This window comes from Rhinichthys klamathensis, unplaced genomic scaffold (genome assembly GCF_029890125.1).
Source record: "Rhinichthys klamathensis goyatoka isolate OS25496 unplaced genomic scaffold, OSU_Roscu_1.1 h1tg000461l_1, whole genome shotgun sequence".
Taxonomy (NCBI): domain Eukaryota; kingdom Metazoa; phylum Chordata; class Actinopteri; order Cypriniformes; family Leuciscidae; genus Rhinichthys; species Rhinichthys klamathensis.
Genome location: NW_026606950.1, coordinates 835093 through 860652, shown reverse-complemented (window position 1 = coordinate 860652; position 25560 = coordinate 835093). Strand labels below are relative to the sequence as shown.

The 25560-nt window shown below is 40.8% G+C and overlaps 1 protein-coding gene and 1 non-coding gene across 7 annotated transcripts in view; one reads left to right on the top strand and one right to left on the bottom strand.

Moving 5' to 3' along the window:
- pbrm1 (polybromo 1) overlaps positions 1-24961 on the top strand; it is a 46345-nt gene extending 21384 nt beyond the window's left edge. For 3 of the 6 annotated variants that reach the window (XM_056236671.1, XM_056236670.1, XM_056236672.1), the window contains 12 exons: positions 142-327; positions 1763-1920; positions 2029-2283; positions 4600-4745; positions 8056-8213; positions 9048-9231; positions 9368-9572; positions 11584-11785; positions 14345-14494; positions 20194-20243; positions 20399-20612; positions 24341-24961. In XM_056236671.1, the coding sequence (XP_056092646.1) occupies positions 142-327; positions 1763-1920; positions 2029-2283; positions 4600-4745; positions 8056-8213; positions 9048-9231; positions 9368-9572; positions 11584-11785; positions 14345-14494; positions 20194-20243; positions 20399-20612; positions 24341-24513 (2081 nt within the window). In that variant the 3' untranslated portion in view covers positions 24514-24961. Of the gene's footprint in view, positions 1-141; positions 328-1762; positions 1921-2028; positions 2284-4599; positions 4746-8055; positions 8214-9047; positions 9232-9367; positions 9573-11583; positions 11786-14344; positions 14495-15578; positions 15729-20193; positions 20244-20398; positions 20613-24340 lie in introns of all 6 variants that reach the window. The other 3 variants (XM_056236674.1, XM_056236673.1, XM_056236677.1) reach the window with 2 other exon arrangements.
- Positions 18952-19033, bottom strand: trnal-uag (transfer RNA leucine (anticodon UAG)). The gene has a single exon. It is a non-coding gene; the product is annotated as a tRNA-Leu (tRNA).
- Positions 24962-25560: the final 599 nt, after the last annotated feature.

The following is a 25560-nucleotide window of genomic DNA, read 5'->3' as shown; positions in this document are numbered from 1 at the left end:
TAGCCTTTATTAACCATCACAATTTTGGTAGTGACTCCTTTATTCCATACACACAAAACAATCATTTAGGGGAGTTCTCTCACAGTTCTTGCTCCCTGAACTTTGCACTGTGGTCTTTAATGTTTTGACATTGATCTCCAGAGGCTGAGAAGAGCGAGGACACAGCAGGCGGCGGATGGCAGGGAGTCCTTCAGCGCAACTACAGCCAGGACTGCAGCTTCAAGGACAACATGTACCATGTGGGAGACTATGTCTATGTAGAGCCCACAGAACCAAACCTGCAGCCGCACATCGTCTGCATAGAGCGCCTGTGGCAGGATGATGCAGGTATTACACCCATAAATCAGTAGATACATGCTGTCAACATGTGCTATGCATATATGTTGTTTCATAACACTATTGATTGAGAATATACATTACTGTTAAGATTTGGGGAACAGTAAGAAGGTTTTTTTTTTATATATACTTTTATTCAGCAAGGATACATCAAATGGGACCGGAAAAGAATTTTTTTCAAATAAAAGCTGTTCTTTTTAAACTTTCTATTCATCAAGGAATCTAGAAAAAAAATGTATCATGGTTTCTAGAAGAAGAAAAAAAAGCAGCACGATAATGATAATAATAATAATAATAGGAAATGATTCTTGAGCAGCATATTAGAATGATTTCTGAAGGATCATGTGACACTGAAGACTGGTATGGCAAGCCGTTTTAACTTTTATTCATTTCCAGGATATGAATTGTTGATATCAACAATTGTATTTTCACTAGTGAAATGTCACCATTGGCTGCCATTCAAAATCAATTGTTGATATCAAGAATTGATTTCTTACTAGTAGAAATATAATTTTTTATATCAATAATTACATTGTTACTAGTAAAAATGTGAATTCCTGATATCAATAATTAAATTGTCACTAGTCTAAATGTCTATTCTTGATATCAACAACTGAATTGCTACTAGTAAAAATTTTCATTTTTGATATCTGAAAATGTATTTCTGATATCAATATTATTTCAGATATCTAAAATGGCTTTCTTACTAGTAACAATCACATTCATGATATCAGAAATTAACATTGTCACTAGTGAAAATTGAATTATTGATATCAAAAATGAACATTGTTACTAGTAGCAATTCAATTGTTGATATCAAGAATAGACATTTCAACTGGTGACAATTTAATTCTTGATATCAAAAATAAAGGTTTTTACTAGTAAGAATTGTATTTCTGATATGTGAAATTGGAATTTCAACTAGTAAGAAATAAATTCTTGATATCAAGAATTGATTTTGGATGGCAGCCTATGGTGACATTTCACTAGTGAAAATACAATTACAGATATCAAGAATTATAGTTTTAACTATTTGAAATTCAATTGTTGATATCAAGAATTATCATTTTAGCTAGTGAAAATGTAATTCCTGATATCAAAAATTGCCATTGTTACTAGTAGAAATATTATTCCTGATATCAATAATTATAATTTTAACTAGTGAAAACTGAATTGTTGATATCAAGTATTCATATCCTGGAAATGAATAAAAGTTAAAACGGCTTGCCATAGACTGGAGTAATGATGCTTCAGCTTTGCCATTACATAAATACATTTCATTTAAAAAATATTTTGAAATAGAAAAGTGTTATTTGAAGTATTTCACAATATTATTGTTTTTACTTATTTTTAAATGCAGTTAATTAAAAAATGTTACCAACAGTAGTGTAGCTATTAAACTATGTGTATGTATCTTTTCATGAAGGAGAGAACTGGCTTTATGGCTGCTGGTTCTACAGACCCAACGAAACATTTCATCTTGCAACACGCAAATTTCTTGAGAAAGAAGTTTTCAAAAGCGACTATTTCAACAAAATCCCTGTCAATAAAATAATGGGCAAATGTGTCGTCATGTTTGTGAAGGTAATACCATTCAGCGATGAGTCCAAAACATTCCCAATAAGACAAAATACATTTATACTAAGTTTTAAAAACATTATAAATCTGCTCTGATAAAACGCCTTATTTCAGGAGTATTTCAAGCTTCAGCCTGACAGCTTCCGACCTGAAGACGTTTTTGTCTGCGAGTCTCGTTATTCGGCTAAAACCAAGTCCTTCAAAAAGATCAAGATGTGGACGATGCCCCTGAGCTCAGTGAAGTTCGTCATTCGTGAAGTGACCTTGCCTGTGGTTCGGGTGGCCTCCATGTTTGCACCCAAACAGGACAGTGAAAAGCCTCCTGAGGTGGTAGAGGATGGTAAAGCTGCACCATCTATCATTGATAAGGTAAGACATGCACTGCCCGGCCCGGAAAAAAAAATACATTCATTGAATAAAATACAAGATCTTGACCAAAAATGAATGCACCTCTTGATGGAAATAAATGTGCATCAATTGTTGGTCCAGATCTTGTATTGACAATGCAAGAGTCCAGCACTCTGTAAAGTCTCCTCCAGCACATCCCAAAGACTTTCAATTCATTTAAAGGACAAGTTGGGTATTTTACACTTAAAGCCCTGTTTTAAGATCGTTTCTGATGAAATAGAACGGTTGAGATTGACATTTGGACACATGCTGCTGGCCCGAGAACAGGTTTATCGTAGTTTTTGTCCAACTCCATTGACTTGACTTGGACAAAAACTACAATAAAACCTGTTGGAAAGCATCTTTTGCAGCGATGTTTGTGTGAGCATATCAGTGAACACCCCAGACCACTCGGTGAGTTTTTACGTCTTTGTAAACTAAAGTTTAATGCGTTTTAGGAAGGATTGTTCCAGTGCACCTATTGGGGGGGTGCAACCACAGAAACAGCAGCATGTGTCCAAATTTCAATCTTAACCGTTCTATTTCATCAGAAACGATCTTAAAACAGGGCTTTAAGTGTAAAACTTAAAAAACTTGTCCAACTTGTCCTTTAAGCTCTGGACTCGGAGGGGCCGATTCATGTGTGAAAATTATTCTTCATGCTCACATCCATTCTTCTTTCACAATTTGATCCTGATGAATCTTGACATTGTCATCCTGGAATATTGCCATAGTGTGTCTTCCTACATGGTTGTTTAAGAAATGAAAAGCTACACACTCCATCAATTAGGGTTAGAAGAACTGTCAATTTGCCTATTTAACCCTTGTGTTATGTTGCGGGTCAATTTGACCCGTTTCGATTTTCAAGTTGTTGGAAATACTGGTTAACTTTTGTTTTGTTTTCTTGATATTTTGTGACTTTTTCTCATTTATCATGATGAACATGCATGCAAAGTTTCAACATGCTGATGTGTTTTGACATATACAAACAAAATTACTGTTACGTTCGTGATGTTCGCGGGTCAATTTGACCCTCATAGGCAGCCATTCAAAAGCAACTGTACACACAAAATAAAAACATTTATTTTCTGTATGTCAGGGCACTTCAACTCCAGTTCTAACGTGCACGTGCATCTAAAAGTGCTCTGACCCTAACCAAACACACTTGAAAAAGCTAAAATCACAGTGTTTAGAATTATTTGCAAATTACAGATGAAAATCTTTGTCAAACACAGATAGTAAAATAAGCTCTCATTTCAATATTCAAAATATCTAAAATACCTAGCTTTTAACCAAAACTTTTATGTAGGATTTTCAAAGGCAGCTTCACAGAGCCAAAAAATAAATAAAAAAACATTTATTTGATGAATGATTTTGTTATGTTTGGTTTCTCACTTCCCTGTGAGTGAATAAATGAAACTAGGGAACTAGGTCTTAGGAAACTATTTGACCCGGTCCATAAAGGGTGTACACAGAATTCGAACAGAACACAAGGGTTAAATCCAAACAACAACTTTTTTGGTAGTTTCCGCTAGAAAAAAATGGTGCCGGTTTTCGTTTTACAGACATTTTGATGATATGCCGGTTAAATATCCCCTCTTAATTAGTCAAGTTGAGGAAAACTGGAGGCAGGCTATATGTAACTTAAAAAAATGACATAATCAGGCCGTATAGAACGCAACATGCTTATTAGCCTAACTTTCAAATAGACGGAAAAAAACATGAACGTCCGATTGGCGTCAATCAACACCAATTGTTTTTACTATGGTTTCACATTCATAGTTTAACAAACCAATCCCCCTTCCCCACATAACATATCTGAATAGTAGCCTATTGTTTTTACTCAAGCGAACTTAATTATACACTCTCAGTATGTCTCATTTATCTGGTAACATTTAAATTGGCCGCCGTGAAATGACTCCTTGTTAAATGAACTGGAACAAACTGTTCTGTGTGCTGCTGTTTGCACTCTACATGTTAAAATAAACCCTTTGATAAAAAAAAAAAAAAAAAAAGTATTTGTATTTTTAACGGGTCAGAGATACGCGTCAATTTTATTTTTATTTAATGCCAATTCAATATTATAATCTTATCAGTTAACGGTTAATAATCGATTAACGAGCGGCGGTTGTCGGTCGGGAAAGTTAACCGAAATGAGCATCCCTACTGGATACATTTCGTTGAAATCACATATGAGGACTTCGCAGGCTGAGGAGAAATGCAATCCAACGGAAACCCTGGTGGCAGTGTATATTACTGACTGATATTGAATATCTTTGACACATGCTGTGTCCTCAGGAGAGGGAGGATGTCACCATGGAGGTCAGTAACGGCGAGCCAGGCTGCCAGTACTACGAGCAGCTCTGCTACAACGACATGTGGCTGAAAGTGGGAGACTGCGTCTACATCCGCTCTCATGGGCTCGTTCGCAACCGCGTGGGCAGGTAGGGTACCAATGACGAGACGCAGTGTTGCTCATGTCCTTCCAAACTATATGCTGTCATTTCTTTTGTGGAACAAAAAAGGAGATGTTTAGCAAAATATTCATGCTGCTCTTTTCCATACAATGAAATCAATTGGGAACGGACTAGCCTGGTAATACCAAACTCTGCTACTTCGCTTTGCTTCGTAGATAGAGCCTGGAATGGCATAATTGAAAAGTGTTTTCTTTCTCTTAGGCTTGTCTGAAGTATAAAATCATTGGTTACCCGTAAGCCAATCACATAACGCAATCACCTCTCTCTCCAACTTAAAGGGGTCATATAATGATACATGCACTTTTACAAGTTGATTGTACTGAAATGTGTGTTGGCAGTGCCTGTACACAGCCATCATATAATGATAAAAATCCATCCAGTGTTTTTTTTTTAATCTCCTTATATGTTTTCCCGTCTCAAATCGAGCTGTTCGACCGTGTGACGTCACACGGTCGGAAGCCCCTCCCACGATTGTTGATTGACAGACCCGCCCTCGCTTGTGAGCCAGCTGTCAATCATAGTCTGCGCTGACCGGCGCGGTCATTGTTGATATGCTGGAGCACTGTCTATGAGCAGAATGGCGTCTAAGCGATTGTGGTGTTCTGTTCTTGGGTGTAATAACGAACACAGCAGTCATTTTAATGTTCCTAAATCCAAACCGCTGAAGACGCAGTGGCTGAGTTTGTTTTCGAAGGGAATATTCCCCACGAGCAACGTCAATGCTCTCATGTTTGCGCGAATCATTTCACACACCAGACTGCTTTATAAACGAGGATCAGTATAAAGCTGGTTTTGCTAAGAAGCTGCTCATGAATAAAGGATCGGTACCAGCTATTCGTGTTCCTGCTGAACCTCTAGAACAACTGAAGTGAGTGTAACGTTTTATTAAACTTTATATTAATATTTATATTAATCTTTGCAAATCACTTGCACGCTTCACGATGAATGCGTCTAAGGTTTACACTCAGGGTACATTACGGCATGTTTTCTATGTACGGCGTTCTCAATATAATTCATAATCCCACGTTTATAATGAACAACGCGTTATGGTTATTGTGTTATTGTGTTACAAATGGTGAATGCACAGAACAGAGAGGCGGAGTCAGCAAAGCTCATTATCATTTAAAGGCATATGCACTGAAACGGCGTGCTGAAAACAGCTGTTTTTGACCAGGTAAAATAAGTGTTTTCTTACAATACTAATGAGAATTTTTAATTAAAGTATATTACAAACTTTTAATTTAGACCCTAATGAATCATATTAGCTTGTACAAAAATGGCATTATATGACCCCTTTAAACATCACCTCCATTCAAAATGTTTACTCTTCTTGTTCGGGCTTCAGTTTGCAAATGCCGGGAATATTCTCCACAACAGAGCGAATTGAATCCCGTATCTCCATATCCGCGGTCGTTTTCGATTTCCTTAACCTAAAATACAATCTTAAACTCGGCGCTTAGCGTCTACGTCACGGCTCTCAGCCCGCCCTCTGTTCGTTGATTGGCCGGCCGGAGGAAAACTGAGCGATAGGTCGCTATCTCAGACTGAGTACAGAAGCGAACTGAAATTGAGCGGAAGTACGAAGTCTGACGTAGTCAGGCTAGGAACGGACAATGTAGAGCTTCGAAAAGAACAAAAAGGAACTATAAAAGGCTTCTGTCAACAAGTACTCACAGTTATATCATTCCAAGCTCAGAAGACTTTTGTTGTTCTTTGAAACACAAATGAAGATATTTTTAATGAAACCTGAGATATTTCTGTCCCTCCATTGAAAATCCATTGATCAAAACTTTCATAAAGACAAAAGTAATTCATATAAATTGATTGATTTAATCTAAGTCTTCTGAAGACACACAATGGATTCATATGATCAACAGATTAATTTTGGCTTTTATTATTATATAAATATTGATCGACGCAGAAGACTTGGATTAAACTGCTTCATGTCTTTATAAACTTTTTGAAATGTGAAAGATTTGGTGGATTGGACAGAATTTAAGTAGTTAAATTGGACTAAAAAACTACTGTCAGGATTTACTAAAGACACGCAGTGAAAAATTAACGTTGAAAAGGCGCGGACAGGGTTTTTTTTTACGGCTGAACTTATTGCATATGCATTTGTAGGAGTTTCCCTTTCAGACGCAAAATTTATGGGAGGAGAGTATTTAAAATTAATCATGTGATTTACTAAGGTTTGCGCTAGTCAGTAAACTAGTGTTTGTGCCATTATTTACCGCCCAAAAAAAGCATGTCTTAAAGGGATAGTTCACCCAAAAATGTAAACTCTGTCAGCAATTACTCTCCCTCATGTTGGTCAACCCCGTAAGACTTTCGTTCATCTTCAGAACACAAATGAAGATATTTGTGATTAAATCTGAGAGCTGGATCACTCCTCCATAGGCTTCTTAAGGGATCGAAACTGGCCGGCCCAAAAGTTATGAAAGACTTCGTTAAAATAGTCCGAGTGACGACAGCGGCTCAACCTTAAGTTTATCAAGCGACGAGAATACTTTTTGTGCGCAAAAAACAAACAAAAATAACGCTTCTGTGTTGTACGTCACACGCACACACACACCAGCGTCGGCCAATAGTGAGCCTGTGTGTGACGTCCAACACAGAAGCGCTGCGCTGTTACACTACGTGAAATCTCACGGCCCACAGAGAAGGAAATGAATAGTTGAATAAAGTCGTTATTTTTGTTTGTTTTTTGCGCACAAAAAGTATTCTCGTCGCTTAAAAAGTCTTACGGGGTTGAACAACATGAGGGCGAGTAATTACTGACAGAGTTTTCATTTTGGGGTGAACTAACCCTTTAAACCAGACACTAATGTGCGCTGCTCTTGGTAGATTGTGTTGGTCATTATGGAAATACACACACATGTATCTGTGTTCTTTAATTTGCACGTCGTCAATAGATCACACACAGAACTTTCCACTCCCATCTGCGCTTTTTTTGGAATTGCCCTGTTAAGTAAATCTGGCCCGTCTTCTGAGGTCTTGGATGTCGCATTTGGTTAAAAGATATGGAGATACGATACGAAGGGAGCCAACTGCATTTGGTGTCATATTGATGTTAACATCATAATAGTGTTTTGGGTAAACTGACTGTTTAATGTTGCATAGCAATCCTTCTTGGCTGTTTTATTTCTGTTTGTACTTATAGCTTTAGATTCTAAATCCCAACTTCCACTTCCGAAGATGTCAATAACAACAAGACCAGCAAACTTGGATTCATGACAGTGTCTCCTGATATATAAATGATTTTGTCTTGTAATAGAATAGAGAAGATGTGGGTGCGAGATGGAGCTGCCTATTTCTTCGGGCCCATCTTCATCCATCCCGAGGAGACCGAGCATGAACCTACTAAGATGTTCTACAAGAAGGAAGTATTCCTCAGTAACCTGGAAGAATCCTGCCCTATGACCTGTGTTGGAGGTAACAGTATTTTGGCTGGTCCCGAAGTTAAAGGGATAGTTCACTTTGGAATGAATTTTTGGTATGTTTTAGCTTACCTCGAGGGCATCCAAGATGTAGGTGTCTTTGTTTCCACAGTAGTTTCAATTTTGATATTTTTAGGTCAAACCGTTCTTGTCTGTCAGTCATATAATGCAGGTCTATGGTCACCACCTCAAAGAGCATGCACAGAGAAGTCCAAATTAAACATGATTTAATGACTCGTAAATGTAAGTACACATTGATGGCCTAAGACACGAAACGAGCGGTTTGTGTGAGAAAACGAACAGTATTTATATAGTTATTAGCTCTTGTAACGCACAGACCGAAGCGCCGGCTCCCTCAGATCACTTGGACGTGGCTGTGTTTACAAGAGGTAAAAACGATATAAATACTGTTCGTTTTCTCACACAAACCGCTCGTTTCGTGTCCTAGGCCATCAATGTGTACTTACATTTACGAGTCATTCAATCATGTTTAATTTGGACTTCTCTGTGCTGCTCTTTGAGGTGGTGACCATAGACCTGCATTATATGACTGACAGACAAGAACGGTTTGACCTAAAAATATCAAAATTGAAACTACTGCGGAAACAAAGACACCTACATCTTGGATGCCCTCGAGGTAAGCTAAAACACACCAAAAATGTATTTCAAAGTGAACTATCCCTTTAAGTTCCATCATTACAGTTGTATTACTGAGTGGTTTCAAATACATTGACTCTGCCACTGAGTTATTGACATTGGAAGGACTATTATTACTGGTTAAATCTTATCACCATGTCTTCTCCCTCATCCGGAGTGTTTTTGTCCTCAGGGAAGTGTACAGTGTCTTCTTTCAAAGATTTCCTGTCATGCCGGCCAACTGAAATGCCGGAGGAGGATGTGTTGCTGTGTGAGAGCCGCTACATCGAGAGTGAGAAGCAAATGAAGAAGTTTAAAGGGCTGAAGCGTTTCTCTCTGTCTGCCAAAGTAGTCGAGGATGAAATCTATTACTTTCGGTCAGTTGCTTCAGTAATCCAAAGAAAAAGAAAACTTGATTTACTTAGAAAACAGACTTTAGTGTATAGCGGTGGGATTGCTCGTTTCTGTCCCAACTTTGAAAATTGAACTCATGCTTTTGGTTATGTCTGTCAGAAAGCTCATAGTGCCTCAGAAGGAGCCGTCTCCACTGCTCGATAAGAAGATCGAAGAGTTGGAGGCCAAGTTTGCGGACATGACGGATGAAGAGCTGGAGGATTTGGGTGATGATGATGGAGACGGTTCTGATGCTCACTGCATGCCTCAGCTTCAGACTCAGCTGACCGGTGACATGGACATGCTGCATTATGCCCCCCCGCAGGTCTGCAGGCTCTCTTGTTGAATGAAAACCATTGTTTGTGCTTGTGCAAGAGCAATAGGAATAGCAGTAGGTGATTTAAACCACTGATCTCAGAAGGGGCGTAGAAGTTGTCATAGTATTATTTACTGTATTGTCTGATAATCAAGTCAAGTCACCTTTATTTATATAGCGCTTTTTACAATACAGATTGTATCAAAGCAGCTTTACAGAGATAACATGAAAATAACACAACAAAGTTTGTTTCTTGAAGAAAATTGCGTCAACGTCCACCTTAAGTAAGGCCGATCAATAATATTGTTGAATATTAAATGTCCCCAACTAAGCAAGCCAAAAGCCAAGGCAACAGTGGAGAGGAACCCAAACTCCATCAGTGATAGAATGGAGAAAAAAACCTTGGGAGAAACCAGAAATCGGAGGGCCAGTTCTCCTCTGGCCAACGAAGGAACAGTGTATGATTCGGGCAGCGTTACAAGTCAGATCGGATCGGAACATTTAGAGTATTTATTAGGGATGCACCGAATCCAGGTTCAAGTCAAAGAAGCCTGTAGTGTTACGCGTTGTGTCAAGAGGACTCACGGAGGCGACTGGCATCTCAACTCGCACTTTATTCCCCAATCGAACTCGTGTAACTGTCTGTGACACGTTCTACCGTCCACAGCGTTACTTAACAAAATAAGATAAAAATGAGCATCAAACAGAAATAACTCGCATACTTGGGGTGTTCGAGGCGCACGGCACATACACTACAGACTGCAGACAGTTCAACAGGGAGCGCGCAGCTCTTAAAGGGGACACATCTTATTTCCACTCGCTACAGTAGGTGGACCGTTCGAATGCAGTAGGCTGTGAGAAAGTGAAAATGGAACTTTTGAGCAGAAAAAGTGATGTTTAGCGGTACGTTCAGTCAAAAGAAGGCCATTCAAGTCGAGCTACATGTTCAATTTGCAATGCCAATTTGTCTCATGGTGGCAAGGACTCTAAACAATACACATCATCGCCGCTGTTAAAATGCATAATGTTGCTTATTCTTTTTCTTTCTTTCTTTTTTTACAGTTAAAATAAAATAAAATGAAAAATCCGATGAGAGTAGGATTCGGTATTCGGTTTCGGATTCTGCAGAATCTTAACCAGTGGATTCGGTATTCGGCCGAACCCCACAAATCTGGATTCGGTGCATCCCTAGTATTTATCCATTTCCATCTGGTTGTAAGTCGAAGTAATCACGCCGGTATGGAGACGAGTTGTTGAGGATCAGAGCCGATGGCTGTCGTGTCGATGAGGCCTTCACAGGGCTGATGAGGCTGGCACTTCAGGATGAGTTGGGATGGGTCCAGGCGCAGGTCCACCATAGACGGTCCCTCGGGATAAACAGAGAGACTAATATTAGCGTAGACGCCATCCTTCTTATTTACGGGACGTGTTCTGATCTAAACTATGCAGCCTAACATTGAATTATAGAAGTCTATAGTGTGTTATGTGTATGCCAGGTTAAAGAGATGTGTTTTTAGTCTAGATTTGAACTGACAGAGTGTGTCTGCTTCCCGGACAATGTTAGGAAGACTGTTCCAGAGTTTTGGTGCTAAATAGGAAAAGGATCTCCCGCCTGCAGTCGATTTTGATATTCTAGGTATTATCAACTGGCCGGAATTTCGAGAACGCAATAGACGTGAAGAACTATAATGCGTGAAGTGCTCACTCAAGCACTGCGGAGCTAAACCAATCAGTAGTCTCGAAGAGCGAGTGTATTCACTATTTAACTTATTCTGGTCAAAATCTGCCAACTTGGGACATGTAAACTGGTCATTATTAGATTTAGGGCCAGATTTACTAAACAGGGTAGAAAGTTAGAAAATTGCTATAAGGTAAAGCTGTCCCGTTACATAGAATCCTGCCAATCATATTGAAGCGAGTGATTTTGGTATTTTTCTATGTGATTTGAATCTAAAGTACTGTAGCACGAGTAGCCTGTCTAAGGCCGAGACTAGATTATCAGCATCTCATTTTCCCACAGTCCACACCAAAGTCCATTAAGGGTTTGTCGAAGAAGGAGGGGGCAAAGAGGAAGATCAACATGAGTGGGTACATCCTCTTCAGCAGTGAAATGAGAGCTGTCATCAAGGCCCAGCACCCTGACTTCTCTTTTGGAGAACTCAGTCGACTGGTGGGCACAGAGTGGAGGAACCTTGAGGCCACTAAGAAAGCGGAGTACGAAGGTAAAGTGCCTGGAAACCATATATGGACACTTAGGCCGTGTGTCCACCAAAGCTGGCTAAAAGCGCTAGACGCTCTGCTGAAGACGCCTAGCTGTGGGCGCATGAGAGCGTTTTGGCAGCGCAGCGTTTTTCCGTTGAGACGTTTCGTTGCTATGATACAGAATATCCGCAGCACAGTTTACTTGTAACTGATTTCACAGATTATTTGTTTCAGACTAAAAAACTATTTTCCATCCATTTTGTTCGGTTAGCTCTGCTGGTGGATGTCGTTGTACAGAGAGAATGTTGTGAATGTTGGTCGGTGTGGCATTAGCCCGGCCTAGGGTTGCCAATCGCCCCGTATAATACGGAATCGTCCCGTATTTGACACATATGTACCAAATCCGTCTAATTCGATCCAAAGGCGAGTATTTCTCAAGGCAAAGTATTTTGGGTTAAATGCAATACATTTTATCTTATGTATTAACTCGTTATTTCATCTGACTCCATAAATGAAAAGGTTTTTCAATGATATCTGTGCATCATTAAATACACGTGAACTATTCCCAGTGGTGGAGGAAGTACTGAATCTCAGTACTTAGTAAAAGTACAAATAACCAGAGACATATTTACTTTAGTAAAAGTAGAAGTACCACAATGACAACCCTACTTAAGTAAAAAGTACCTGATTTCAAATGTACTTTAAGTAGTAAAAGTACTTGCATAACAATTTATTCTCTTAATGTCTATATTCTAATGATTAATAAAACAGTTAATTCTAACTCATTCTACCTAATACTCATATAATGACGTTCAATATGATGGAAAAGCAGTTATATTTTAAGTTTTTGTCACCATTTCTGAACAAGCTTGCAATTAGGCAATATACACATCAAGCTTACTATATGCCCTTACTATATACGGTATATATATATATATATATATACAGTATAAACACACATATTATGTTAAAACGCCGTATATGACGGCGTTTGGCTGTAAACGCGATTCATTTGGCGTAATTCTGAACCTCTTGGCTTGCCATACTAATCCTAACCAAACGTATAATACACACGCACCCCACATCACTACTAAACCTACCAATGCGTTTCCTATGCATGTAAAAACTAATTTTCGCGTATAAATTGCACGATAAACACACTGTGTGCTATAGAGACGCATTTAGTGTGACCGGGTTGATATATCTATGGCAACCAAACTTCACTGGTGAGACAGAAACGTGCGACGAACGGACGGTCAGGATGACGTTTTGGCAGGGGAAAAACTGATCAGAAAATTTAACGAAAATGTAACAGAATGTTGTAGAAATGTAGTGGAGTAGAAAGTATAATAATTGCTGTAAAATGTAACGAAGTAAAAGTAAAAAGTATGCACTATTGATTCTACTTAAGTAAAGTACAGATACGTGAAAAATTTACTTAAGTAAAGTAACGAAGTATTTGTACTTCGTTACATTCCACCACTGACTATTTCTTTTAACTCTAATGAAAATAAAGTCAAAGTCTGTTAGAATAATCAAATATAACAATTTTATTATGTCAGGTAAATATTCAAAGATAATCAATACAAAACATCAAATGTTCTGGAACAAAGAGAAGACGAACCCGACATTATAAATAGGCTACGTGAAGCTGAGAAGCTACATTTCATTATATAGCCAGACCTCATTTCATATGTAAACATGAGTTCACATTGGAAATTTACAATTCAGTGCAAATCCATGACAGACACATACCTCCTAATATGTCAGACAGACTTTGAATGAACGAAGACCTGCTATAATGGCAAATTCGGGGACTATTATAGGCTGAGGCCACGCCCCTTGACGGGCTCGCGCCATTGGATGTGCGGTTGCCGCAGCGCAGCCTATGAGCGAGCCAGACGTTTTACATATAGGCTTCAGTAAATCGAGGAAAATGAGTTTGTAGGCTATGATAAGAAAAACTACTAAATTAAAAATGTTATTTTTTGCACTGGAAAGAACATTCTAGAAGTCTAATTCTATTGAATAAGTTCACACAAGGCTACAGAAAACGGTTGTGTTTATTTTTCTTCAAATGCAGTCTAAGCCGATGAGTTTTGAATGTTATATGTTGTATTTGTTTAAGTTAAAACGTATTATAAACTATAGGCCTAATAAGTTGCATTATAATATGCTATAATGTATGATAGCATACAATATTCACCATTAGTCATCATTTCAGGGGCTATTTTTCAAAATGTTCTTCCGTGGGGGCATGTCCCCCCCGTTCCTTATTTCAATTTCAGAAAGTTGGCAACCCTAGCCCCGCCCCTCCTCCACTGTGATTGGACGGCTGGGTAAAAAGTGACAGTGATGAGCGCTGCGTTTTACCCAAAGTTGAACATTTTTCAACTCTAGGCGACAAGTAAAAAACGCTCGTTACGCTCATGGCGTTTAAAAAACGCGGCGCTCCCATTGAAAACAATTGAAAACATACGCCAGGCGCTTGGTGGACACACGGCCTTATGCATGGGATACAATGTCTTCAGGTTTTCCATGAAACGTCAAATTGTTTTTATCTTTTGTCGTCGTTTCAGAGCGGGCAGCTAAAGTAGCGGAGCAGCAGGAGCGAGAAAGAGCAGCGCAGAACTCCCCGAGAGCAGGTACCCCAGTAGGGGCGCTCATGGGGGTAGTGCCCCCCCCGACCCCCATGGGGATGCTTAGCCACAGCATGACGCCTATGGCAGGTAACCCCTCTCAGGTGTGGTGGACACACAGAGCAATACGAAGCCTAACTGCTAACACACTCATCTCCAGTGCCATCTTCAGCAAGTTCATTCCTTTCGCAAAGCTGCCATTTTTTGGTGTCTGTAATTTCAAAACTAACGTCTGATATCTTCCATCAGAGGTACTGCATGAACTGTAACAACCATGAAACTTTACTACCCCTTTTTCATTGGAATGGTGCTCAGCCATGGGTTCAGAGGACTTTTCTCAGATCCGTTTCCACTGACTTGAGAGCTGAATAATGATCTAATGGGTTGTTTATCCCTAAATATTCACTTGTAGCATTTAAAATGGTTTTAGTTTCAATTGAATTAATTTATATAGAATAGTATAGAATTTTAATATCAGCCTAAATTAAAAATTTGGTGCTATCAGATGGATAACAAAAATAAAAAGGCTAGTGTTGTTTTTGTTAACTAAAACTATTTGTTAAAAAGTGCTAGATAAACGAATTAAAGCAGAAATAAATTAAAAAATAAATATTAGATGAAAACACTTCCCATTTAAAACATGTACGCTAAAAAACGAAATAAAATATGTTTGAATTGAGTAGTAAAATGAATAAAACTGAATTAAAAATAAAGTTAAATAGAAATTATTTTTATTTTAAAAAAAATAACATGAATATGAAGTGAAAATATGAAAGTAAAAGATCATTCAAAATGTGAATAAATACTAAAATAGCTGCTGGAGTAGCTTTGCAGCTCAACTTAATTGGAGAACGAAGCTAAACAAAGTGTACTTTACATGGTAAGGTTCTGGCTTCCATTGCAAGTACCAGCAGCCATTGCAGAGATGATTTATCAGGCCCAGAACCACTCTTCTTCAGTGGATACGGGCCAGATTAAGCACAGCTTTGGCGCCCAGTTTGTGGAAAAGGGGTGTGTGTGTGTGTGTTGGGTTTCACGTTTCATCATGAAATCAGCTTACATGCTCTAATTGTAGTTTTCATTGTCGTTTTACATGTAGTGCATGAATTCATTCTCATAACTGCATGATATACTGATGCATGCATTTGTTGTGTCGCCACCTTCCTCTTCCAAGGCATGCTGGGTAGTTACAGGCCACCCATGCTGCCCTTTCAGGGGCCTGTCGACGGCATGATTAACATGGCCGGCATGCCTCTACATCCCACGGGGATGCCTGCCTTACCTCTCCACTTCCCGTGGGGTATGCCTGGCATGCCGTATCTGGGTAAGGACCACTTCACAGCCACACGTCCCCACTCGCAGTTGCTTCCTGTCTGCCTCTCCAGTCCTAACAAGAGGGGCTACCTGTACCATAGAGCAAACTGTCCGCCCGGACCAAACCAAGAGACTACCAATGTTCTGTTGAGGAATAATTCATGCACAAATGACAGTTCTGTCATCATTTACTCACCCTCATGTCTTTCTTTCGTACAACACCAAATTGTGGTAACACTTTATAGCAAGGTTCCATTTGTTAACATGAACTAACAAAGAACAATACTTCTAAAGCATTTATTAATCATTCAACTTTTAATATTCATTTTTGAAATAAAAAGTTGTGTCTGTTAGTATTATTTAAAGGAAAAGTTGGGTATTTTACACTTAAAGCCCTGTTTTAAGATGGTTTCTGATGAAATACTGGGGTTCAAGCGCTTTAAGGCCTTTAAGCACATGCGTAAAAAGGTATTGTTTTCTTTAGCAAGCTTGTAACCACCATGATCATAGATGTAAAAGAACATTCAAAGCCAAAACAGGCAATTTACTAAGGTAATATATGTTTTAAAGCTTTTTAAAGGGTAACTAAACCCTGGTCAGAGCCTGACTCCACCCACTGGCAATATTTGAAAAATGCTGAAAAAGTGGGCAGAGCCCAGCGGAGATAGAGGGGACGAGCCGAGGGCGGGGCTGAGCGGGGGGCGTGCACCTGAGACCCGCAGTGACAGCGGCTGTCAGACTCTAAAATGGAGAGTGACTGGAGTGACGCAAGTAGCTTTGCAACAGAGCGGTCATTTGAAGTCGAGGGCTTTTCTCCCCCAGCTTCACCTGAAGTGGAGGAGGGTGAATTGTCTGTGGACACAGGGCCATATCAATTCGAGGACCTCAAACTGCGGTCTTAACTCCCGCGTCGCGATCGGCATCTGATGAGTTTTGTCGAGTTGATGTCAATAGCGTGCGCTCTCTGTAGGCATATATTCATATTGATATTTTGCTGCTATGTGAAAAAATCCAGCAAAATGCGCCGGCGCGTTTGTCGACCTCAGAGGATTAACTTTAGCCTAACCATAAATTGTGATTAAAATATATACATGATCACTCGCATCAAGATGTCACTGCGGTGGTGGAGTCAATGCAGGAGGAGCAGCGTTTGGCACTGCGTCGCTTTTCAGCGCGAGCTGTGTGGAGAAGCCCATGTCCACCTCTATTCCGCTACCATCCTGACCACTGTACTAAATACAGATAAATCTACGCTAACTTGAAGCTATCCTAACTGATGTAGTACTATGCTACTAACTAACTAACTAGGCTACACAAAATGATCTAAATAACTATATAAATGCTATGTAGATGCTAAAATACTCTATCCTGATCGTTTTCAATACTCGTAATTCCAACTCTTGACCACACCATCTATTTTTGACGAAACAAGATGGTGTGGTAGCTCGTACCAAGGGCGTGGTGAGCTGGAACCTGCTTACGTCACGAAGCACCGCAAACATCCAATAGGAAAATTCAACTGCAGGAGCCACCGTTCAACCTGAAGAGGGCAGCACTCAGACGTTTTTACACCATATATTGTAGAATTAAAACACTTTATACCCAAATGTCAAAAAAGTTACTCGAATCAATGATCAGCACTAATAAAGCCCCAGTCTTACAGATCATTAACTAAAAAAAGTTGGTTTAGGGTTTAGTTACCCCTTAACAGTTAGGACTAGTTTGCGAAACAATTGGATTGACAGCCGCGGTCCTCGAGGCAAAGTTGCTCAGGAGGAGGAGTTCTACCATGCCGTGGGCATATGCGAAAAATCGCGTGATATACAATCCTTTATGCACGTGAAAACACGAAGGCGGTGGCCGATTTCTTTTGAATTTCTCACAGGCCTCTAGGGCCGTGAGTCAAACAGGCCGAGCGAGTTTCCTTATGATCGGCCTATTTCACAAAATGGCGACCGAGACCGGATGTAGGGTAGCGATACTTCCAGTCTCGGCGGCCATTTTGGTGAAATATGCCTATCGGCCTCCGTTAACCTTGTCTGACAGCCGCTGGAACTCCACTGGCGAACTTCACCTCACCGCCGCGGACGTGACTCAAAGTTTCGATCTTTTTTTTTATATAATTATTGACAATCAGAATCTTTCTGAACTGGTTTGGTCCGATCGGGCAAAAACCTAGGACTACTAGTTTTTTCGAAAAATCCAAAATACCCGAAGATTTCGATTTTGAATGTTTTGTTCGTCGTGAGTCAAGGATTTCAATTATATAAGAAAGTGGAATCTATCTTGAGTCTGCGATGAACGATTTAGGAGTTATGAGCCATTAGGTAGCGCCCCCGTCAGGCCGATTGGGGCGAACCTTTGTGACGTTGTAGACGGTGAGAGTACTACCCTCTCTCAAAAGTCTCCACGACTTATGGTTTCGTCTGCCTGATCACTTTAGGGGAGAATCCTGATCCTTGGAAATTCGAACAATCGCAATAGAGTTTCAGCGCTATACGCTTGAACCCCTAATAAATTCTGTTCAAATGTATTGCTCATTGTTAGTTCATTGATTAACTAATTTTTACTATTGGGACCTTATTTTAAAGTGTTACCCAAAATTAAATATTTTGGTAACATTTTGCAACAAGGTTTTATTTATTAATATTCGATAACTACATTAGTTAACATGAACTAACAATGAACAATACTTCTACAGCATTTATCAATATTAGTTCATGTAAATCTCAGCATTTACTAATACCTTTTATTAATCGAGTTGAATCTGTATTGCTCATTTTTATTTCATGTTAGTTAACACATCAACTAAGGTTTACAAATGAGACCTTATTATGAAGTGTTTTAGATATTTTGAAGAATATTCAAGTTCTGAAAGCCATAGAGACTAGGAGAAGTTAAGCTTTAAAAAGGGAGTAAACACAGTATCGCTGCATCTGTACTTCCCTACAAGTATGAGAAAAACAGTATGCTAAAACAGAAGTATTTCTGAATACATAGTATTTGCAAACCAGTAGGTAAAAAGTACATCGTAAAAGACCTGCCAGATTCCAGAGTCCACATTCGATAGACACTATCCCATGAAGCCACAGGAGAGGACTTGTAAATAACTGGCTCTAGTTCACACGACAAAGCCAATGATATAATGGATCCAGATAACATTCAAACAACACACACACATTTATTGTTTAACTCTCGAACCTTTAGGCCACAACTGCCCCACAAAACATAATTGGCAGCGGTGGGATTCGAACCCACGCCTCCAGAGAGACTGGAGCCTAAATCCAGCGCCTTAGACCGCTCGGCCACGCTACCTCTCCTGCTTTTACAGTTTTTACAGTCGCTAGGACACATTTCTCAATACTTAGGTCACTTTTTCAAAACTCTTCACACAGTGAGCACAACAGAAGTATATGTGGGCTAAACTGTGGATCATTTATCATTGCTTTGGCACAAAATGCATTCAATGACGACATCTTTCAAATTACATTAATTCTTTTCTCACTTCGACACAACAACCGCCAAAACTCTGTGGTCAATTTGCACATGCTTACACACTGTTTTCAAAACTGTTAAACTTAAGTTCAAAACAATAACATAATACAAAACTGAATAAGACTGCCTTTTGCCACATTTCTACAGTAATATATTGTAATGAAATATATTTCAAATCTAAAAACAATTGGACATTTGGACCAACCACAGCTGATTCCTATTGTATCTGAATCAGTGGATGGTGTGTATACAAATTTTTGTTCTTTGGAATTACTCCAAAAACATAAAATATATAAAGTATTGAAGCTACTGCATCATGTCTAATTCATTCTAGTCACATATATTGCAGTGATTTCTAAACAGTAGAGAGGTAGAAGAAAGAAGGCATTTACAGAGGAATCATTGTATAAAGTTTCCTGTTGTTAGTGTTTTTTAGGTCATTGTTTTGTGGGTGACAAAGTGTGTGTGTTGGCTGTCAACCTTTGCTAGTGTTCTGGAAGAGTGTGTTGATTTGAGACATGTACGAAGTGATTCTGTAGTTTTAGTGCATTTTGAATGTGAAATGAACTGCTGTGCCAAGCTGAAAGTTGGTTAGGAGAACTGTGTGAAGAGTTTTGAAAAAGTGACCTAAGTATTGAGAAATGTGTCCTAGCGACTGTAAAAAACTGTAATATCAAACCTGACAACTAGCAACGTCAACTTCGATCTTTTCCAAACAGAAAGTTCGCTTTATTACACAAGTCAGATGCAGTTCTTTCAGTGTACATTTTTTTGGAGCTTGACTGCCCCTGGACCCTCACTATATGATACATTTTTCTTAATTTCTCCTTTTGCTTGATTTGAGATTTCAGATGTCTTCATTTCTGTGGATTATGCCATAAACAACTATCCGAACGGATTATCTACTCAGATAAACAGGAACATATCAGTTTACTTTGAAAGTCTCTTATTCTCAGTGTCTGCTGAATCCTCTTTCACAGGTATGAATGGAATGGCCCCGGGGTCAACAGGAAGTGCTTATGGGACTCAGGTAATGCTGATTTTGAAGGGTTTCGTGTTTATCCATTATATGAATGCTAAATGTTGATGCAATTTTGTCTCTGGCAACAAAAACAACAACAACGGTTGGATTGAATGGAATCATTTCTGCGCTTCGAGTCGTTCTGAATCTTTGTGTTTCTGTAGATGGGTGTGATGAACTCGGGCCTACAGGCTCCACCCCCCTACCCAGGACAGGGGCAGGCTGGGACGCCCTCTCTACAGCAGCCCTCCACCCCCATATTTGTGGCTCCTCCACCCAAACCCCAGCGACTGCTACACTCAGAGGCTTACCTGAGGTATATTGAAGGACTCAGTGCTGACTCCACTACTGTCAGCAAATGGGACCAAACACTCTCTGGTGAGTAAGAGGGCAGATTTACATTATGTTCAATGCAGATACTTAGACAGCCAGGTAGCCGGGTGGCTTAAGGTTAGATGTCACCGGAAAAATCTAAGGAAAAAATGGTAACACTTTACAATAACATTTGTTAACATTAGTTAAGTACATGAGTTAAAGGGTTAGTTCAGCCAAAAATGAAAATGATGTCATTAATGACTCTCCCTCATGTCGCTCCAAGCCCGTAAGACCTCCGTTCATCTTCAGAACACAGTTTAAGATATTTTAGATTTAGTCCGAGAGCTTTCTGTCCCTCCATTGTAAATGTATGTACGGTATTGTCACGGGTATGTGCGGATTGAAGAAGACAATGGTCGACAGGTTCCAATTCAAACATAGATTTATTCCTATTTCCAGGATCAGGTTAAGGCATACACACAAAGGTGACGTATAAACAAAGACCGACAAGGAATGACTGAACAGAGGGAACTAAATACACAAACCAATGAACACTAATGATGTGCAAACAGGTGAGACAGATGATGACGAGGAAATGAGGGAGTGAGATCAGGTGTGGAGACAAGAGGGATTCTGGGAGATGTAGTGCAAACAAGACAGAACAGTGCAGACGAAGACTGTGACATAACGCCCCCCTCAAATAGGCGCGACCTCGCGCCGTATAACATCAATAGGGGTGGTGGGGGGGGTGGGCGCCCTGGAGGCTGACGAGAGCGTGGCCTGTAGGAGTCCAACGCCTCCAGGGCGGAGCAGGAAGTGCAGGCGGCCAGGGTGGATCAGGAAGTTCAGGCGGCCAGGGCGGAGCAGGCTGTGGGCGTGGCCAGGGCGGAGCTGTCGGACCCTCGGGCGGCCATGGCGGAGAATCCCCTTCGGGCGGCCATGGCGCAGAGTCCCCTTCGGGCGGCCATGGCGGAGAGTCCCCTTCGGGCGGCCATGGCGGAGAGTCCCCTTCGGGCGGCCATGGCGGAGAGTCCCCTTCGGGCGGCCATGGCGGAGAGTCCCCTTCGGGCGGCCATGGCGGAGAGTCCCCTTCGGGCGGCCATGGCGGAGAGTCCCCTTCGGGCGGCCATGGCGGAGAGTCCCCTTCGGGCGGCCATGGCGGAGAGTCCCCTTCGGGCGGCCATGGCGGAGAGTCCCCTTCGGGCGGCCATGGCGGAGAGTCCCCTTCGGGCGGCCATGGCGGAGAGTCCCCTTCGGGCGGCCATGGCGGAGAGTCCCCTTCGGGCGGCCATGGCGGAGAGTCCCCTTCGGGCGGCCATGGCGGAGAGTCCCCTTCGGGCGGCCATGGCGGAGAGTACCCTTCGGGCGGCCATGGCGGAGAATCCCCTTCGGGCGGCCATGGCGGAGAGTCCCCTTCGGGCAGCCTATATCCCCCCCCCCCCAAAACTTTCTTGGGGGGAATCACAGGCTCTGGGACAGGCTCTGGGACGTGGACAGTCTCAGGGTGGGCAGACGGGACGTGGAAAGTCTCTGGCTGGGCTAGCGGTGAAGGCCCGGCTATGCTGGATGGAACCAGTGGTGAAGGCTCAGAAGGGCTGGACGGGACCAGCGGAGAAGGCTCTGAAGGACTGGACGGGACCAGCGGAGAAGGCTCTGGCTCGGCCGGCGTGACGCGAAGCTCCGGCTCGGCAGGCGTGCAGGGAAGCTCAGGCTCGGCAGGCGTGCAGGGAAGCTCCGGCTCGGCAGGGCTGCAGTGGGGCGCAGGCGGGCAGGCGACGTGAAGCTGCGGTGCAGGCTTGGCTGGGTTGGGCGGAACCAACGGTGAGGGCTTGGCTGGGCTGGACAGAACCAGTGGTGCAGGCTGCTCTGGACTGAACAGAACCAGGGGCGAAGACGGCTCTGGGCTGGACAGGACCAGCAGCGAAGAGGGCTTTGAGCTGGACAGGACCAGCGGCGAAAAGGGCTTTGAGCTGGACAGGACCAGTGGCGAAGACGGCTCTGGGCTGGACAGGACCAGCGGCGAAGACGGCTCTGGGCTGGACAGGACCAGCGGCGAAGAGGGCTTTGAGCTGGACAGAACCAGCGACGAAGAGGGCTCTGAGCTGGGCAGGACCAGCGACGAAGAAGGCTTTGAGCTGGACAGGACCAGCGGTGAAGAGGGCTCTGAGCTGGACAGGGCCAGCGGCGAAGAGGGCTCTGAGCTGGACAGGACCAGCGGCGAAGAGGGCTCTGGCACTTCTGGACCGATGAGAGGAGGAAGATCGGTGAAGTCATCAAACTCGTAATTAAACTTAACTGTGCAGATGACTGGTTCTGGTTTAACTGGACTATATCGCCCATATCCTCCCCTGTGACCTCCACGGTTCCCACGGAACACAGCTTGGCGGGTTCCCACAAAGGCTTGCTTCCAGCTCTCCATCTTCCCTTTTTTCCTTTCTTTATGGTCGGTTCTTCTCAGCCTGGACGAGAATTCTAACCCTATCGTCCAACTTAGGGTGGTCGGTCTTTCTGTCACGGGTATGTGCGGGTTGAAGAAGACAATGGTCGACAGGTTCCAATTCAAACATTTATTCCTATTTCCAGGATCAGGTTAAGGCATACACACAAAGGTGACGTATAAACAAATACCGACAAGGAATGACTGAACAGAGGGAACTAAATACACAAACCAATGAACACTAATGATGTGCAAACAGGTGAGACTGATGATGACGAGGAAATGAGGGAGTGAGATCAGGTGTGGAGACAAGAGGGATTCTGGGAGATGTAGTGCAAACAAGACAGAACAGTGCAGACGAAGACTGTGACAGGTATACTGTCCTTGTCCAGAAAGGAAATAAAGACATCATCAAAGTAGTCCATGTGACATCAGTGGGTTAGTTAGAGTGTGTTGAAGCATCGAAAATACATTTTGCTCCAAAAATAACAAAAACTAGGCCTTTATTCAGCATTGTATTGTCTTCCGGTTCTGTTGTGGATCCGCGTTCAGTGCCGCCGCTGACGTAAGACTCTGCTGACGTGTATCTTTTAACATGACAGTTTAAAGGTTAATAAATTCTGCGAAAATATAATGCCCATTCTTAGTTCATATTAGTTAATAAAAAATATTAATTACATTTTGCATAAAGAAAATGCAAAATATGAGTGAGATTTACCCAGCCATTATTTAATACTTTTAAAGTATCTTATGCTCACCAAAGCTAGTTATTTGAGCATAAATAACAGTTAAAAATATATATAATTTTATAAGATATTACTGCAGTTTAAAACAACTTGTTTTCTATTTTATTATATTTTAAATAAAAAATTCAAAGCTGTATTTTCAGCATCATTACTCCAGTCTTCAGTGTCACATGATCCTTCAGAAATCACTCTAATATGATGATTTGCTCAACAAGAAACATTTCTGATTATTATTATTATCATTGTTGAAAACAGTTGTGCTGCTTCATATTTTTGTTTGATGAATATTCAACGTTTCTTTGATGAATAAAAAGTTTGAAGAACAGAATTTCTTTGAAATAGAAATCTTTAGTATCAAATGTTTTCACTGTCTCTTGGACTTTTAAATGATAGAGTATGTTACACAATATTTATATTAGATAATTATTAATAATATTAGAAAAATGTGTATTATCAATTATGTTAACAAGTCTGTCCTTAATTTCTGAAATTTTAAACCAGCCAAATGACGTGTGTGTGTGTGCGTGCGTGCGTGCGTGCGTGCGTGTGTGTGCGTGTGTGTGTGTGTGTGTGTGTGTGTGTGTGTGTGTGTGTGTGTGTGACCCCAGCTCGCAGGAAAGATGTGCGGCTCACAAAAGAGCAGGAGAGCCGTCTGCCCTCTCATTGGCTGAAGAGCAAGGGAGCTCACAAGACCATGGCTGACGCTCTGTGGCGCCTTCGGGACCTGATGCTGCGAGACACACTAAACATTCAACACACGTATAACATCCAAAACATCTGAAGCATTCCTCTTCATTATTCTTACACAGTGAGACGAGCTGTTCTTAATGTTTTCATGTTGTGATCGAATAACGTTCTGTTTAGGGGTTTGTAATGCTAAATATTGTCTGTTGGCTGCGTTAGCGTTGATGTTTCTTGATAGCACTTTCAATTGGCTCATTTTGTATGTTGACTATTAAATGTTCTTAGACCAATTTAAACATTTTCATAAAATGTTGAACTTTAAAGTGTTGACCTTAATGTTTGTTCATTGTAATTTGTGAGGCGAATAAGTTAGGATTGTTCTGAAAGAATGTAGAAATGGCCGTTTTTGGGTCTTGGTTCGTAAAATGGTATGACAAGAAGTTAATAGGCCTATTTTTCATATCATCCCAGTTGTATCAGCTAAAATCATTTTGGAATGGACACTATCTGTCTATTGTTTCAATAAACTAACAGTGACAAAACTACTGGACATAATTGCTTTTGTATGGTAAGGAAAAATAACCATTTTTATAATTTACCCTGGTAACTCTTATATATATATACTGTATATATAATATACACACACCACTTTTGTTTTTAAAGAAGTCTTAAACGCTCACCAAAGCATTTATTTGATCAAACATACAGTTAAAACACAGTAATACTTAAGTCTTTCATTAGTTTACTCTTTTCTAGTTTAATATATTTAAAAAAAAATGTTTATCTATTCCTGTAATAGCAAAGCTGAGTGTCAGAAGTGTCACATGATCCTTCGGAAATCATATTATGCTGATTTGGTGCACAAGAAACATTTATTATTTACGTTAAAAAAACAGCATTTTTTAGAAATATAAACCATTTGCAACATCTTTACTGTCACTTTGCATCAAATTTCCTTGCTGAATACAAGACTATATATGATGAAAAGTGAAAGACATCCATAATAGAACATTCGTTACTGTGCACTCGCCTCAGTGAAAGCTTATTTTTATTTTTTATTGAGAACATTATATAAACAAAAAAGGAAATGGTCACAATCTAGAAAAAAAGAAAGAGAAGAGCCCCTGCGAAAGGTTTTTTATTC